At 41.0% G+C, this 17,132-nt stretch overlaps 2 protein-coding genes across 5 annotated transcripts in view; both read left to right on the top strand.

Annotated features, from left to right (window-relative positions):
- The window catches only part of LOC309693309 (hemicentin-2-like), a 1,543,010-nt gene that overhangs the window by 648,562 nt on the left and 877,316 nt on the right, over positions 1-17,132 (top strand). The window contains exon 15 of the mRNA XM_082512410.1: positions 6,304-6,642. Within this exon, the coding sequence (XP_082368536.1) occupies positions 6,304-6,642 (339 nt within the window). The remainder of the gene's footprint in view (positions 1-6,303; positions 6,643-17,132) is intronic.
- On the top strand, positions 10,453-15,895 carry LOC309693509 (uncharacterized protein). 4 transcript variants are annotated; one of them, XM_082512787.1, is made up of 7 exons: positions 10,453-10,762; positions 11,572-11,652; positions 12,422-12,563; positions 12,705-12,820; positions 13,087-13,322; positions 13,541-13,638; positions 13,947-15,895. In XM_082512787.1, exons 1-7 carry the CDS (start codon positions 10,510-10,512, stop codon positions 15,214-15,216), a joined length of 2,196 nt encoding a protein of 731 aa, XP_082368913.1. In that variant the 5' UTR covers positions 10,453-10,509; the 3' UTR covers positions 15,217-15,895. The 4 variants fall into 4 exon arrangements, with proteins under 4 accessions (XP_082368913.1, XP_082368912.1, XP_082368914.1 ...); XM_082512786.1 differs by having other exon boundaries at positions 13,087-13,313; positions 13,532-13,638; XM_082512788.1 differs by having other exon boundaries at positions 13,087-13,313; positions 13,532-13,638; positions 13,950-15,895.

Below are 17,132 nucleotides of genomic sequence, written 5' to 3' on the forward strand. Positions count from 1 at the left end.
ATGTACAAACCTTCAAGTTTCCTGTGAACACATCGTCTCACCAGCAGAACCAGTAACACCAGTAGAATCACAACATAGACTACATATAAGTAAATCTTATAAGGCTTACATGATTTACTCATGAAAGTGGCCACTTTCTCATTACTGTCATATATTGTTTTAGTAAGTAATTCAAAGAACTGTTTAGACGGAGCCAAAGTTCAGTAGAGATAGTTGTGATTGGGAAAGCTCAGAGATATTAAAAGAAGCACTGAGGCTCCATCCCCACCAGAGATGTGACACGCCTCGTCCCTTCGCTAGAATCTGTAGCGAGGGATTGGTTCACCAGAGACCTCGCTCCTGGCTGCTGCCCAGCACACATTGCACCCTGAAGATTCTTGTTTGTTTGCAAAGAAAATTAATATCACTCTCTCTGTCCAAATGCTGTACGTCCACGATTTTAGCTACTTTGTTAGGCTACTTTACTTTTCTAAGGCTTAAGTAAATTCAGGAGTGATCCCCAACAATGTCAGAGTAAGAATCTGCTTAGATACCATATTACTAAGATTTTCAGGGCCGAGTACAATAACCTCAGTTTTATCTGAATTAAGAAGCAGAAAGTTAGCGGCCATCCAGGTCTTTATATCTTTAAGACATGTGTGTTATCTAGCTAACATGTAGTGAGTCGTTTAATCTTTAAATGACATTTGTAGAATTTGCCCACTTCCTCTCACCCACCAGTGCATACACAGAAATGAACAGCTGGCAGAATTCAATTCAATTCAATTTTATTTATATAGCGCCAAATCATAACAAAAGTTGCCTCAAGGCGCTTCATAGATACAGAGAAAAACCCAACAATCATATGACCCCCTATGAGCAAGCACTTTGGCGACAGTGGGAAGGAAAAACTCCCTTTTAACAGGAAGAAACCTCCGGCAGAACCAGGCTCAGGGCAGAAAGTGGACCCTCGAACAAATGCTCATCCTCTGAAAAGGTCTGCAAATGTTTTCACTGTCAGTAGCAGTAGTTTCCACTGAACCAAATAATCCTAAAAATGTTTTTAAACCTTAAACCTATGAAGGCTGCAGGCCACAACGTGCTGGTCAGGCAACAAAGTTGTTCTTCATATTACTAAAATGTTGGAGCTTGTGCCTCTTCAGATGTTTGCTCTTCTTACTTGCAAATAGCCGAGGGGAAATGCCCGAAACCTCAGTCCTGATTCCACAGCTTTATTACATCAGCCTGGTAGAAAATAATTTTTCACTATCAAATCAGGCCACCAGGGGGCGGAGCGGTCCCAGAAGTTCAGTCGTGAGTGATATCTAACCTCTCTTCTTCCTCGCAGCTCGTCTGATCGTGAGTCCCAACAGCTCTGATGTCTCTGAGGGAGATGTTGTGACTGTAATCTGTGAGGAGGACCAAAGCTTTTCTGATTGGACTGTGAGGAGAAACACAAGCAAACTGCAGAGGGCTGAGTGTGGAGATGGGCGGGGACAACAGCAACGTGATCAATCATGTTCAATCAGTACGCTGGTGCCTCACGACACCGGAGTTTACTGGTGTGAGTCCAGTAATGGTGCCATCAGTAACCTGGTTAATATCACAGTCACTGGTAAGCTGATCACTCTCACTTTACTTCTTATTGCATCCACAAATTGAGCTGAACATGCAGGTACATAGATTCTGTGCTGTTCTTCACTGATCACCTACCTGACTGACAGAGTAATGAAGGACTTCCCTCCCTCGGTGCTTCTTAATGTGTGAGGATATTCTCCATTACTGAGTTAAGACTTCCTTATTTAGATCTAAGCTCTGGATTATCTTGCACGTCTCGTGGCTCCCAAATGTCTCTTAAGTTATTATCCTCTGTAGCCTCATACTTTAGCTTTACTTGGCAAATGTGAATGCTTTGTGTGTTGACAAACCCTTTTGCATGTAGTGTTTTTATGAAAAGCCTTATAATTGCCTAATTTTGTGTTTTTGTTCTGTTACAAAAGCAGGCATTCTTACTGTTGTTTAATATTTTAATCAAACCTTTAAGTTTAATTCAACACAAAAAGGCCCACTGTAAACAAATCCACAGAACAGAACCAAACTCAGCAGCCAAACAGTTTGTCCTCAGAGCAGGTTGACATTCAGAAAAATCAGCTGCCTCAGCTTGGATGGGCTGATGTGGTTTCTCCTTAGTATCTGCCCAGTTTTTGAGAAGACCCTCCAAAGGAACAGATGTTGCCACAATGCACAGTCTCCCATACACATATACATCAATGACCTCCTGACCCAGTATGAACCTTCCAGATCCCTCAGGTCATCTGGATCCAGTTTTTATCAGTTCCCAGAGTCAGAACCAGACACAGAGAAGCTGCATTCAGCTTTTATGCTCCTTATATCTGGAACAAACTCCCAGAAAGCCTCAGATCAGCTGAAACACTCAGTTTATTTAAATCCAGGTTGAAGACTCACCTGTTCTCAGCTGCATTTGAATAAAGCACCAAATCCACACTTTTAAGCTTAAATTTCAAAACTTATATTTTAACTACTGATTTTATCTACTGTTCTGATTTTATCTACAGTTTTTTAAATCATGCTTTTTATTGTTTTTGTTTTTTAATGTCTCTGTAAAGCACTTTGAATCACCTTGTTGTTGAATTGTGCTATATAAATGAACTTATATAAATAAACTTGCCTCGCCGCTTTCAGCCACATTTACAAAAACGCTCCTCCTGTTCTGATTTTTCTGATAATAATCAGAAAGTGCTGAACTCCTCTGAGCTGTTACAGGAACAGATGTTGGCAGATGTGTCAGTGACAGAGTTACAGTTAGAGAGGTCAGTGAGCAGGATTTCTATCAGGATTCATGTCAGATTTATTATAATGATGTCTGTTGGTTCACACTCACGGCTGCTTTGGACTGATTCCAGCTCAAAGAGCATCAACATGTTTTCATGTTTCCATCATGATGAGGAGCAGAAACTCTGAGGATTCTCCTGAACTGACTACAGTAAGTCATCCACAGCTTCTGCTTTATATTCTACATATTATTCAGTAAATAATAGATAATTACTGATAATCAGACACTTTCAGAGGGACAAAAGTAAAAAAAAAAAATCTGTAGTTAAGAAGTACAGATACTCAAGCTGTACAAATACTCCGGTAATAGCTGAAGAACTCATTAAACTTCTTTACAGAAGTAAAAGTGAAAAGGCTCTGAAAAGTACTCAGGTCCTACCGTAGTACTCAGTAAAAGGTAGTCTGGGTTTGAAGTGGATGTGGCACGTAGAGGAACTCTACGACTGAGTGCAGCAGGGATAAAGAAATAAGTCGGAATCATTTGTTTTGTGAGCTCCAGCTGTTTCCAGGCTGTGATCAGCTGATCTACAAGCAGACGTGAGCCATCAGCGCTCGTGTAACACAGTACAGTACAGAGCTGTCAGAATGAATCACCCAAGTTTAGTCTCACACTCTTTATCCAGGTTGTTGGCAATTATTAATCAATCGCCCTTCAGTGTCACACCAACACAGTGTCAACACAGCAAAGTGAATGTGCCACACACTCCATGTGTCATCTACTCATCACCATCTGAAACTATAACCTTCATGGGCCAATCACAGAGGACGAGACAGACGAAGTAAAACTAGACACAGGAAGTAGGACTCACTGGTTCTCCATAAAGAACAGAGATTTGCTCTCTGTGGCTCCAACACAACTGACTTTTGACTTTTTATTCATTAGGACAAGTTCATTTCAATTCACTGACAGCTTGTCTCTACACGTCTACCTGTTGCATTGGAAACAGGTTCATTTCCTATAACTGTGACACCTTGTTTTACCTGTTAAACAGGACAGCAAAGTGAAACAAGAGTCAGTTGGTTCAGCTGTTTGGCACAGAGGTCAGTTCAGCCACAGATTTACATTTTTAGCATTTTTTTTTCTTTTTTAATCGCTCATTTTAAAAAAAAAAAGCTCACCTAAAGTAGTTCCTTTTGAACCTACAGAGAAAGCAGATTGATTAAACCAGCCTCACAGTTTTTATCTTCATGTGGATTTTTTTTCCATCCTGATGATCAGAAGAGTGTTTGAGGAGTTAACAGATCTGTTAAGAACAACAGTAAGTGTTTGTTGCCTTTTTCTAAAATCATTTTCAGTTCTTTAGGTAAAACGTTTCAGTTTTCTTGGTTAAAGTTTGGTTAACATCAACCCACAAAAATATTTGAACAGAAACTACAAAAACGAGTGAAACTAAATTTAAAATATAATTTCATTTTCAGTGGATGTTAACCATGAAAAGCCTGAAAGATCATTGGTAGAAAATTCAAATTATATTGGTCGAACATATCAGACTTTCAAAGCATCTTCAAAGTGTTGAGTTTAAACGAGCAGCTGAACAACAGATCAGCTCTAACCCTCAGGGACATTCAGATTTATTTAAACCTTAAATGTGATCTGATGTGTTCAGGTTTAAGCTCAGGTTCAGTTATTGAGTGAAAACACCAACAGACTCAGACATTTAGAACAAACTAAGAGTCAGATCAGCAGAAACAGAGAACACGGACATGTCTGCTGTAACTGCGTCACTCTGCTCCACACTGATGTTTGTCCTGTTCGTCTCTGCAGGTGAGATTTAACTCTGAGATAAAACAGGAAGTTTTGGCTGCACAGTAAAAATATTTCCCTGAGACTTATTTTCATATTGTTTCAGTTTTTCTGTTTGTGACGATGAAACAAGAATCAAACTGCCGTCAGAAACAAAACGTTCTTCTGCTTCAAAGACTGAAACACAAACTGTTCCTACATGACGACACATGAGAGGTTCTGATTTTGTTCTGTGGAGATCGTTCAACAACTGAACACTAAAACTTTTCTACTTCGCCTCGTTTGTTGTGACGCACTCATTTCTGCGCATCCTCAGTCCAACCTACCAAACGTCACTCTAACGCCACGTCCTCAAAGACACGGAAGAGTTTGAACCGCAGCTTCAGCTTTATTTAAACCTTAAATGTAATCTGATGTGTTCAGGTTTAAGCTCAGGTTCAGTTATTCAGTGAAAACACCAACAGACTCAGACATTTAGAACAAACTAAGAGTCAGATCAGCAGAAACAGAGAACACGGACATGTCTGCTGTAACTGCGTCGCTCTGCTCCACGCTGATGTTTGTCCTGTTCGTCTCTGCAGGTGAGATTTAACTGATAGAAACTAAACTGAGTTTATTTCTGAGATAAAGAGTCTCAGTCTGGTTTACATGCTGATTATATTTCTCTAAGAAGTAGTTTGTTACTCATTCAGTGTTGCGATCGACACAAAGCTGGGTGGAGTCTGTGTGTTGGTGCAGTTTGCAGCACAGAGACAAAGAAGTGTAATGTGTGTGTCAGTGTGATGTGTTGTAGTGTCAGGAGTCAGGATGCAGCTACAAAGCTTCTTGTTCAGTGTATACAAACAGCTGTAGCTCCATAAAGGCAGCATGCAGAGACTCACAGTGTCTTATAATGAGAGGCTGCTTTCTCTCACACATGTTGTTCACTTATTATCAGCACATGTTGTTGTTTGTGGAACAGAGTTATTGTAGTTTTTTCTCATTAGTTTGAGTTTTTATTCCATTTGGACTTTTTGTGTTTAGTTCAGTTTAGTTTCCAGATGATTTTCTTCTTTTTCAGGTTTGATTATTTATTGCTTGAAGAGTTTTAATAGTTTTATTCTTTTTTCATTCTTACTGTTTGGAGGTTTGTGTCAGAGGCCAGATTCAGGAGCATCAGTACAGCTGTTACAATAAAAAGCAGTGACTCAGTCTGACAGACGTCCAGAGTCTCAATGAACTCGTCCATCAACAACATTTTATCAAACTAACAGATTCTAAAACCAAAGATTTGTTTTTCAGATGATGTTTTTCATCCATCTCAGTCTTTGCTCATGAACTTTGTCTCCAAACGTCTCAGCCTGAGCTTCCCTCTGATGAACTCGTTCATAATCTCGTCCATTCTGCTCTCAATGAAAATCTGAACATGTTCAGCTCGGCCTCCTGTCTTTGTGTCAGAGTCTCCAAAGCAAACATGACAGCAGCTCACTGCCATCTTCAAACCTTCCCTTTCACTCTTGCTGCTGTCCTTCTGTCACAAATCAGCCCTGATGAAGATGCTCGGGATCAGGTGAGGAGGAGGAGAAGACTCGCTGTGGTGACGCCTGAAGGGACACAAGAAGAAACACAATCAAAGATCATCATCTAATAACAGAAGACAATCTTTTATTGTGTGTTTCTGATTGGCTGCTGTAGAAGTGAACACTTTGACCTTTAACCTCTCTGCTCTGTGTTGTTTCCTCTTTCAGACCAGAAAACCATCACAGCTGAGTCTGGACAGGACGTCACTCTGACATGTCGAGCTCCAAACAACAACATCATTATTTTAGAGTGGAGCAGAGCTGACCTGGGAGATGAATATGTGCTTGTTTACCGGGACGGTCACTTTGTTCCAGATGACCAGCATCCATCTTTTAAGAACCGGGTGGATCTGCAGGACAGACAGATGAAGGATGGAGACGTGTCTTTGATTCTGAAGGATGTGACGATTAATGATGCTGGATCATACGAGTGTCGTGTTGTCCAGCGAGTGGGAGGACCTATGACTCTAATCATCAGCACCAACCTGAGTGTTGTTGTTCCTCCAGGTGAGTGAGTAGAGTTGAGTGTGTGTGTGATCAGAGGTGAAGCTGCTTCCTGGTTGTTGATGTTGGTTTGTAAAGATGTTGTTGATGAGACTTTGTAGAAAGCACCTGGTCTGAGTGATGTGATCAGAGTGCAGTAGATAATGTCTGACAGCAGTTTGAAGAGCAAATGGATTCTGTTCTGTTCTTCACTCATCACCTACCTGACACCTCACACCTGTTTCTCACCTGCAGGTCAGACAGGAGGACAAGAGAAGGAGGATGGATCTGTTGGACTGATTGTTGGTCTGTCAGTTTCTGCTCTGCTTCTTGTTGCTGTTGTTGGTTTTTTGATCTACAGAAAACATAAACAACAGCAGAGAGTGGAAACAAACCAGCCTCCTGTTTAAGTGCAGCAGGTTTAAAATGTCTCAGAGGTTTTTCCAGCTTTGAGTCTGCTGCTGCTGTTCAGAGTTCTGGGTGTTGTCAGTGTTTAAAATCCTGCAGAAACAGATGAACTGAGCACAGACAGCAGGCCCACAGCACTGTAGGTTTATTTCAGTTTAATCTTTAATGGCTGCTTCTGTTTTTGCTGACAGCTCATCTCAGTGGACGAGTTTCATCTTTAAAAACAGTCTTTACATTTCATAGTAACTGGAACATCCAGAGGGCTGTGACTACAAATCAACTTCAACACAGTCAGGCTTTCTTTGTGTTAGCTGGCTCAACTAAACCTGAAACTGCAGTCAGAGACAGCAGGTATCACCGTGGTGATTATCACCTTTCTCCGCTTCAGGCTCTGAGCACGCTCAGATGAAAAGGAGCGTTTCATGTACCATGTGACTTTTCTTCTACACAAAATGGTCCCTGTGAGCGCCACCCAGTCCAATCAGAGACGTTACTCACTGATAACTTCACTAATGTCTCCACTACATGAATACAGGTACATTGTAACAGTGTGATGTGCAGTTTAGCTTCACTCAGTGGCTTCAGCAAGTTACAGTTTAACAAGCTGCACATATGAAACATTTCCTCCAGCAGAGAATCGACATCACAGTGAAAACGTGGCTCTAACAGCTGATTTAAAAACAAAACTCTGAACATGAAATGCTCCTGACCAGGTGATCTTTCACCATCAGTTACCATGGTGATTTAGCCTCTTTCTGACACAGAAAGCTCTGACTTTGAGTGTGACACAGCTCACTGAGACATTTTGTTGTGCACGCCTACTTTTAACTCTTCAAACAAATGAAATGAACACTTGAACATTTTTCACTTTGATGGTTTTGTTTCCACTGACTGTAGTTACATCATTTTGAGCTCAGATTACATATTTATGACGTTTTTCACACCTGAATCTTTCAATCATCAAGATCTGGTTTCAGTTTTCTCTTTATCTTTGTGAGCTGTGTGTGTTGTTTACCCTCAGTATCCATGAACAGTGTTACAGACCTGGGATCAGTGTTTTTGTTTATAAGATCAAATATGACCTCATTATGTGAGTGTGAGCTGTGGACCACAAAACCTCAACAACACTAATCCTCGATCAGCTGTTTCACTAAAATTACATCCAAGTATGAACTCATCCCATCGTTCATGCATCAATTTGTAGCTGACAGATGGTTATGCACATCCCTGGTTGCCTAGGTAACCCTCTAACCTTAGATAACGCTATTGTTGTCACTCAGCAGTATGATTTAATGTAGTTGTTTCAATAGATCTCAAAGATAAGAAAAGTTCACCTCGGTACTCGCTGACTTCACATCACTGATCAGTTATTGCGTTTAAAAAGTGTAGCTACTCGTCTTTGACCTTGTATGTATGTGTGTTTATGCTCTGATTGTATTTTCCTGCTGCTCACACAGCATTAGAAAAGCCTGAAAACTCAGTGTTCACAGAGTCTGTAAGCCCCAAATGTTTGTATGAAGGACAGAGAACAAACAACAAAGGTCAGTGTGAGAGTGTCTCTGTATTTGAACAATAAACTCTTACTTTGGTTTAAATTATTTATTCTTTCATTTGTGTTGTTGGCAGAGAAGCTACATCATGTGAACTTCATCATATTGTCACATGTCATCACAGATTCAAAAGATGTAATATTTGTGTGTTTGTTATTAACAATCGTGCCCCCAGACGCCAAAACAGTGCCAGCAAACTGAAACTGAAAAAAAAAAACTGTAAGCAAAAAAGAAAAAAAAAAGATGTAAGTGTGAAAACTTTTTTCTTGTCTTAATGTCAATATTTATTTTTCAGTTTCATTTTAAGGTGGCATCGTTTTAACCCCAACAAAACAAAACAAAAATGACAGAAAGTCCATTGAAATCTGAAAAATATTCATTTTCTGTGCATGAACAAAAACTTTACTTTTTACAAGACAGGAAAACTAACAGTAGCTTTAAATTTTTTATAGTGTATCCTCATCCTCAGTATTGGAAACACGTCAAACTGCATTTCCTATAAAATCAAATCAAATCATAATGATCATGGAAATTTCTTGATCTAAATTCTCTTCTAGATTGAGTGGCAAAAACAAGAAGAGCTGCTGTTTGTGTTTGTGCAAGTGCAAGAAATACATATAGCACGCTCTCCATCCTTCTGCTAATGTTTAATGTACTGAAATTAATTCTAATTAATGAAATTAATGTCTAATTAAATTCAAAGAACTGAAGATAAACAGGCCACAGAAAGCACTTTGTCACCTCTGCTGTGATGCTAACTGTCGTGGTGCCTCAGACCTCGTCGTGTGATCTGACTTTAGTGTTTGATTTTGTCTGTTTTCAGGCTCTAACTTTACAGGAAGAAACCGTAAAATAATCAAATTATTCATCATTGTGAAAACTTCATCATGAAGCATTTGTGATGAGCTACATTCCTCTGAACCTTCAGTTTGGTTATTTATTTATTTTCCATCCTTGTTCTTAATGCTTTCACCATCACAGCACTATGAACTGTGGGTAATCCCTTCAGGTCCACAGAGATGAGGACTCGTGAAAATGTGCATAAGGACTCAAAGTGTGTGCAGAGAGCCGTCATGCACTTGATAACATGAAATCAGGACGGCCCTGAGCCCTCAGAGGCCGACACAAAGCTGACTGTTTATCTGCACGTCTCAAACACGCCTCCATTTGTCTGCAGGCTGAGTGATCTGACTGAGCTCAGCCTCCATTTTCTACAGGGAGACGCTCAGAGAGGCTTTCACTTTCATTTCACAGGAACAGCTTTGCTTCTGTTTTACATGCGTGCTGCACAGAACACATCCTGTTCAGTCTGTTTGTGTGACTGACTGCAGCTCAGACTAAAGGCTGGATCAGCCTGTTCAACAGCTCAGCAGTTTGTAGTTTGTTTTCATTTTGCCTCTGTCAGTGCGCCCCAGGGCCGCTGTGGTTACAATGTATGTACTGTATAACATGCTGTGCTTCTGTCGGTGCTGTGCTATTGGACAGAAGTCCCTAATGTAAAGGTCTCCGAGGTCACTGCAGACTGTGCATCATCCAATGCTGAGGGCTAAAAGAGGAGACAGAGCTTTTGAAGCTTGAGATCTATGAATTTGGTGATTTGTTTTAAAAGCAGCTAAAAATATAATCTTTTTAAGCTTGCTTTTGGGTAACTTTTTGTTCTAACATTTAACCATTTTTGTTATGATGTTTGTCCTCAAAGGTGCTACATTAAAAATGCTTTTCACTTACTTTACTATAATGCTATGATTTTCACCAGCATCTTAAATGTACAGCAGACATCAGTCTTACTGATAAAAGTCAGACCAGCAGGGGAACTAAATAACGCCTGATTTTCTTTTCCGGACACAATTTGTAGCTGCACCAGAATCCGCCGGAAACGCACCCTGCGCTGTAGTGTGTCTTCATCAAAACACAGCTGAGAAAACAAACAAACATGTTTTACTGGATGAAGAGCGGCAGCAGCGGCGGCCCCGAGCCGGTCGACAGCGTCGGTAACATGTCTAAGAGCGACATACTGAGAGGAATCGTCACCGAGAAAATGAGCACAGCCGCCCGCGAGATCTTAGCGGTGGTGGAGAGGACTGTAGCCGACTACGAGGAGGAGGCTGCGGGCTTCAGGCGAGAGATCGGCCGTCAGAGGAGACTGCTGGAGCTTCTGCAGCCTAACGTCTCTCTGGAGAAAAGAGGTGAGTGGACAAATAAAGCTGCTCGCAGCCACAAAAAGCTGATTTGTAAATTTAGAATTTGCCGAACTTCGTTTAAAAATCGCTGATTTTACGTTTACAAGCTGTTAAACATACAGATGTGTAATTACAATAAAATGTGAATGCAGGGAAAATAATATTAGCGTTATTTGCAATTCGGCATAAATCTCTCTCAGTTTAAATGTAGAGAAGAGCTGATGATTCATTTTTTTTGTTTTTGTTTTTTTTCCCTGAACTAGACCTTGAGGTGTATGAAGCCTCTACTTGAGGTAGAACCTTCAGCCTGGAGTGGTTATTCCATACATTTTTTAGTGCCATGACCTCAGACTTTGAGGGACTAATTAGAATTTCTGCTGCTTCAGGCTGTTCCAGTGAGATGGAGGTCGCCAACAGAAAACATCTGAGACCACCCAACTAAACTCTTCTTGAGCGTGCAATCTGATTTACTGCTTTTTATTATCCACGCTCTCATGGCTGTTGTACAGACTCTTAAAAGCATGTAGCAACAGGCCATATAACCCGTAACCACGCCCTTCTTCTCACAAGATATGCCACTGGGCGTAATGTAGTTATCCTTGAGAGCATAAGAATCTGGTCTAATTCTTATCCCAGATTGTCATTCTTTGTTTTGTTTTGTCTTTTTGGAATCTAGAGTTAATGTTTTCTTATTGGTTTACATAATAAAAACAATGATCAACAGGAAGGAGGGTCTTCGGAGCTGCAGTCAAACACCACAGTCACACAAAGCTGATATATTGATCAAATGTTCTTTTTGACCAAAAAACACAAAGTCCTACAGCCTGATGTGGAGAGGCATGAGGTGGAAGTCGTGCCTGAGGACAGAGAGGAGCAACAGCCCAAGCAACAGACAGGTACGTCTGAACAGTCTTACCATTAATTGTTTTTCTTTTTTTTTTTGGGGGGGGGTAGTTCAAGGCTTTTATAAAGAATATTGCAAAATGACACAGGCACCCCATAACATGGGTAACCCCATATATAGGTATATATCCAGAATACAACCAGTTGGCAACCAGATGAGTTCCGCTTATTGGCACAGACTGATTAAGATTAATTGCAACATGTTGGCAGTCTGTCCATGTTTGTAAATTGGCCTCGAGTTATTTGCAAACATCACCAATTTGTCACCAGCAGTCGGTCAAAAGTCAGCCTGACTGTTTAGAAACAATTTGCCTCCTACTGTGTGTTAATAAGGAGGTTCAAAGTTTTTATTTTTTATCACCATGGCCTCATCTGGTCAGAATGCAAAGAAAACTGCTATCAATTAGTTGCCGTATATGTCGGTTTACTTTAGTGTAATCAGTAGTAACTTAAAGGAAGACACGCATGGACTGCTAAACTCTGAAAGAGAAAACAAGTCATTTAAGTTAATGACTTTAAGTCATTAACTTAAATAAAGATTTAAACTGAGAACTACAAATCAAACTCACCTAAGCTGCCGCTTGTGTGGGAGTGAAAAGAGGGCATGAAAGTGAGTGCAGTGCTTATATACTGTGCGCCAGGCGAGTTCAATTAATCAAATTATTACTAAAGCAAACTGACTAAACCACATGTATTGTGTCTTTGTCGTTCATATGATTCAAATTAAAAACCATAACAAAAAGTGAATTCTGATGTATCCAGGTGTGAAGGACACTGAGAGCCTGGTCCTGCTTTGGTACGACGACATTGATGACGATGAAGAGGAGCAGGAGTTGGTGCAACCAACAAGTTCCCGACAAAAACGAGAAGATCTAAAGGACCCAGATTATAAAATGCCGTCAAGGTTAGAAAAAACACCACTTTAAGGAACAACAAACTGTAGAGGTTTGTGATATGGCCAACAATATGTGGATGGTCCCCAAGTTTATTTGCATTTGCTTTATAGTCTTTTATGACACTGACTTAGTTCCTGCATTTTCGCCAGAGTTCCGACTATCAGGAAGAAGCCCGGCAGACCTCGCATCAGTGACATAAAGAACCATATAGATCTCAGAGTCCGCATCCTGGAGGACTCTCACACCAATGTGCTCTCTAAGACGGGTATGAAATGAAATGTTAGTCATTAAGGTTTTGTATTTGTCTGTTATGTGGTACAGTGTTAGCCGTGCTATTAATACCATTTTTTCTTTGTTCCTAATTCAAAGCATTTTCCAATGCTTACAAAAATATTTAATTACATTATTTATCATCAGAAATAGTCAAAGACTGGCCAACTAATCACTTGAACTAATGAATACTAGGGCAAGGTTTGGTTTTACTGACTGCCTAAGGACTATTGATCTTAAGATGAATTTCTTCTGTTCCAGTATTCAAGAAGTTCCCAGCACACGACCTGAAGTGCCCTCTTGGTCTACAGGAAGCTGACTTCCTGGACCTGTTGAAGTCCACCTTTCCTCAGCTGGCAGATGATGAACCTTTTGACTTGTTCACAACTGACAGAAGCCGGAGGCTCCAGCCCCTGAAAGTGAAGATTGTGACTCCAGAGGAGATCCACATGTTTACTGGAAACTCTGCCCTCTACATCCGCCTGAAGGTAGACGCTGTACCTGTTTGTGCTGCTTTTGCCTCTGACATTGGTAGGATTTTGATAATTTTGCTTCTTTATACCACAATAACAGATTTAAAATGTAACAATCATGATGTGATTTAAATGTACACTTTAAGATTTTACAAAAATGTTAAAGAAATTTTAGCTATTTTACTCTCAGTTAACATAAGTGCTGATAATAATTTGGAAATGAACTCTTACAGACTAGTGAGGAGGGGGAGAAAGAGTTTCCCGCTTCACCAACAAACGATGACTGTCCATCCAGCGATGCTGACATAACAAAAAACAATGAAGCTGAACTCCAGTCAAGGTAAAAATAAAAACGGGTATAAGGATTTGTGTGCTCTTGATTGACCAACGATGTCAAAAACAAGACTCTAGAATGTTGATGTAAATCTAGACGCTGGATTGTGATAATTCAATGAAAAACATGAAATTTAAAAAATTACTGAGGGAACAAATTCTGATCTAACGAATACCAAACCCAAAATTCTGTGGTTCAAGTTCTCTAATGGATAAGTTTGTTGTTTTTAGTTATTGCAAGTAGACGAAACCTATGGCTTTTATTTACAGACGCTCAGTACTTAAAAACTTAACTTTAACCGTTTTGTTCCACAGCAGCTCTGATCAGCATACAGACAGTCCCAGTGTGGACATGCTGGCCAGCAGCACAACATCACAAAAGCAAGACCTGCCAACAGATGAAGAGGCCTGTGAGAGGGAAGTGGACAGCAAAGATGAACACAAAGCCTTGGCTGTAGACAAATGCTTTAAACCTGTTTCTGAGCTCCAGGTGACAAAAAAGATGAAGAAACAAGTGCGCAAAAGTGACATGAAGGAGATAGAGAAGAGTAAAATAGCCTGTAAAGTGTGTGGAGTGTGGTACTTGAACCTGGGCAGCTTGATCAAACACACCTGGAGTCACCTGGAGGAGCCACAGGGTGGTTGTGGAGTTTGTGGAGAGCAGTTTGAATCTGTGGATGAGTTAAAGAGACATATCAGAATTCACCAGAAAACTCACGACTGCTCATATTGTGGGAAATCTTTCTTCTCCATCGTTGGTCTTAACAGCCACATTTCTCTGCACACAGGAGACAGGCCATTCAAATGTAAGATTTGCAGCAAAACCTTTGCTTACATGTCTGGTCTGAATGTTCACCATTGGGTCCATGTGGAAGAGAAACCACACAAATGTGACATTTGCCCAAAATCCTTTGGTTTGAAGGCGCAGCTCCAAGCTCACAGCAAGACACACACCAGCAAAGACAGATACGTCTGCAATATCTGTGGAAAGTCTGTCTGTGACCTTCGATCTTTGACCCGCCACAAGTTCACTCATTCTGGAGAGCGGCCGTATGGCTGCCAAATCTGCGGGAAGCGTTTCAAACTTTCCGGCATCCTGAAGTCCCACGAGAAGATCCACATGGCCAGGGAGCGACCTTTTCTCTGCCATGTCTGCTGCAAATCCTTCCTGTCAAACTGCAGCCTGATGACTCACATGAAGACGCACAGCAGCGAGAGGCCGCACGTCTGCGGCGTGTGCAGCAAAGGCTTCGTGTCCAACGGCGAACTCAAGGGTCACATGCGAGTGCACACTGGTGAGGCACCGTACGGCTGTTCTGAGTGCGGCCGTTTCTTCAAACGCAAGACTTACCTGACCAACCACATCAGGAGCCACTTGGGCATCAAACGGTTTGTGTGCGCGATCTGTGGGAAGGCGTGCTCTCGCCAGGAACACCTGAGGGTCCACATGAGGACCCACAACGGAGAGAGACCGTACCAGTGCACCATCTGCGAAAAAGCCTTCACCCAGAGCCACTGTCTGAAAACGCACATGAAGAGCCACCAGGTGGAGGAAAACTCTGTCCCCAGTCCATCCACAACCTAAACGACACTGAAAACAACAACTTTTTTTTTTATCATAATATACTTACAGATACAGTTTGTTTTTTTGTTTTTTAATCTGTGAACTTTATATTTCATTTTTTTAAACTGGAAAAAGTGTTGTGGATTTTTTTTTCTTCTTTTTATAACTTTTTGTGCTAAAACACGTGGTTCTTAGATCATCATGTCACTTACAGCAAACATGTAGTCTGGTGATCAACAGTTCTACTAAATCGTTATTTGTTTGGGCATCAAGACCTAAGTTACTGAAGGACTCCGCAGTTGTTTTAAAGGAAAACGCACCTTTGAGTGTTGAAATGCCAGTGTACTCAGAGGCGGGGTTTTGAAAGTAGCCAATCCGAGAGCGTTGTTCATCTCTCTTAATTGCATCTCCAGCAGATGCAGTCCAGCGTTCCCACATCATACATGTAGCTATCTCGAGTGTTTTTCATTTTGTTCTTAAAGTCCTGCATCCCCAGATTTATATATTCAGGGTTTAAACTATAAAATCATTTTGTTTTACCACATCCAAAATTCAAGGTTTTTCAAAATTCACGGGTGCTCTTGGACCATAACCCCCCATCAATTTCAGGGCTCAAATGTACACTTTAGATCAGCATATAATTGTAAAAGTGGGCAGTCAGAATAACAAAAACCAGTAAAAAGCTTTAAAAAAAGCCAAACATCTGCTGCCACCCAGAACTCCTCTGTATTCATACAGCGTCTTTCATCACAGCAGCCCTAACAGCATTACCTGCTGCGGTGCTTGTATCTACTAGGGCAGGAAGTGGAGGTGCTTTCCACCACAACGAGTCTCAAAATCATTTATGTTTGTGAGCTACAGTTTGACTGTAGCTGTTCCTTACCACTAAACTATAGGGAGTGCAGAATTATTAGGCAAGTTGTATTTTTGAGGAATAATTTTATTATTGAACAACAACCATGTTCTCAATGAACCCAAAAAACTCATTAATATCAAAGCTGAATGTTTTTGGAAGTAGTTTTTAGTTTGTTGTTAGTTTTAGCTATTTTAGGGGGATATCTGTGGGTGCAGGTGACTATTACTGTGCAGAATTATTAGGCAACTTAACAAAAACAAATATATACCCATTTCAATTATTTATTTTTACCAGTGAAACCAATATAACATCTCCACATTCACAAATATACATTTCTGACATTCAAAAACAAAACAAAAACAAATCAGCGACCAATATAGCCACCTTTCTTTGCAAGGACACTCAAAAGCCTGCCATCCATGGATTCTGTCAGTGTTTTGATCTGTTCACCATCAACATTGCGTGCAGCAGCAACCACAGCCTCCCAGACACTGTTCAGAGAGGTGTACTGTTTTCCCTCCTTGTAAATCTCACATTTGATGATGGACCACAGGTTCTCAATGGGGTTCAGATCAGGTGAACAAGGAGGCCATGTCATTAGTTTTTCTTCTTTTATACCCTTTCTTGCCAGCCACGCTGTGGAGTACTTGGACGCGTGTGATGGAGCATTGTCCTGCATGAAAATCATGTTTTTCTTGAAGGATGCAGACTTCTTCCCGTACCACTGCTTGAAGAAGGTGTCTTCCAGAAACTGGCAGTAGGACTGGGAGTTGAGCTTGACTCCATCCTCAACCCGAAAAGGCCCCACAAGCTCATCTTTGATGATACCAGCCCAAACCAGTACTCCACCTCCACCTTGCTGGCGTCTGAGTCGGACTGGAGCTCTCTGCCCTTTACCAATCCAGCCACGGGCCCATCCATCTGGCCCATCAAGACTCACTCTCATTTCATCAGTCCATAAAACCTTAGAAAAACCAGTCTTGAGATATTTCTTGGCCCAGTCTTGACGTTTCAGCTTGTGTGTCTTGTTCGGTGGTGGTCGTCTTTCAGCCTTTCTTACCTTGGCCATGTCTCTGAGTAT

The sequence above is a fragment of the Aulonocara stuartgranti genome (genome assembly GCF_965226115.1).
Source record: "Aulonocara stuartgranti genome assembly, chromosome: 3".
Lineage (NCBI taxonomy): Eukaryota > Metazoa > Chordata > Actinopteri > Cichliformes > Cichlidae > Aulonocara > Aulonocara stuartgranti.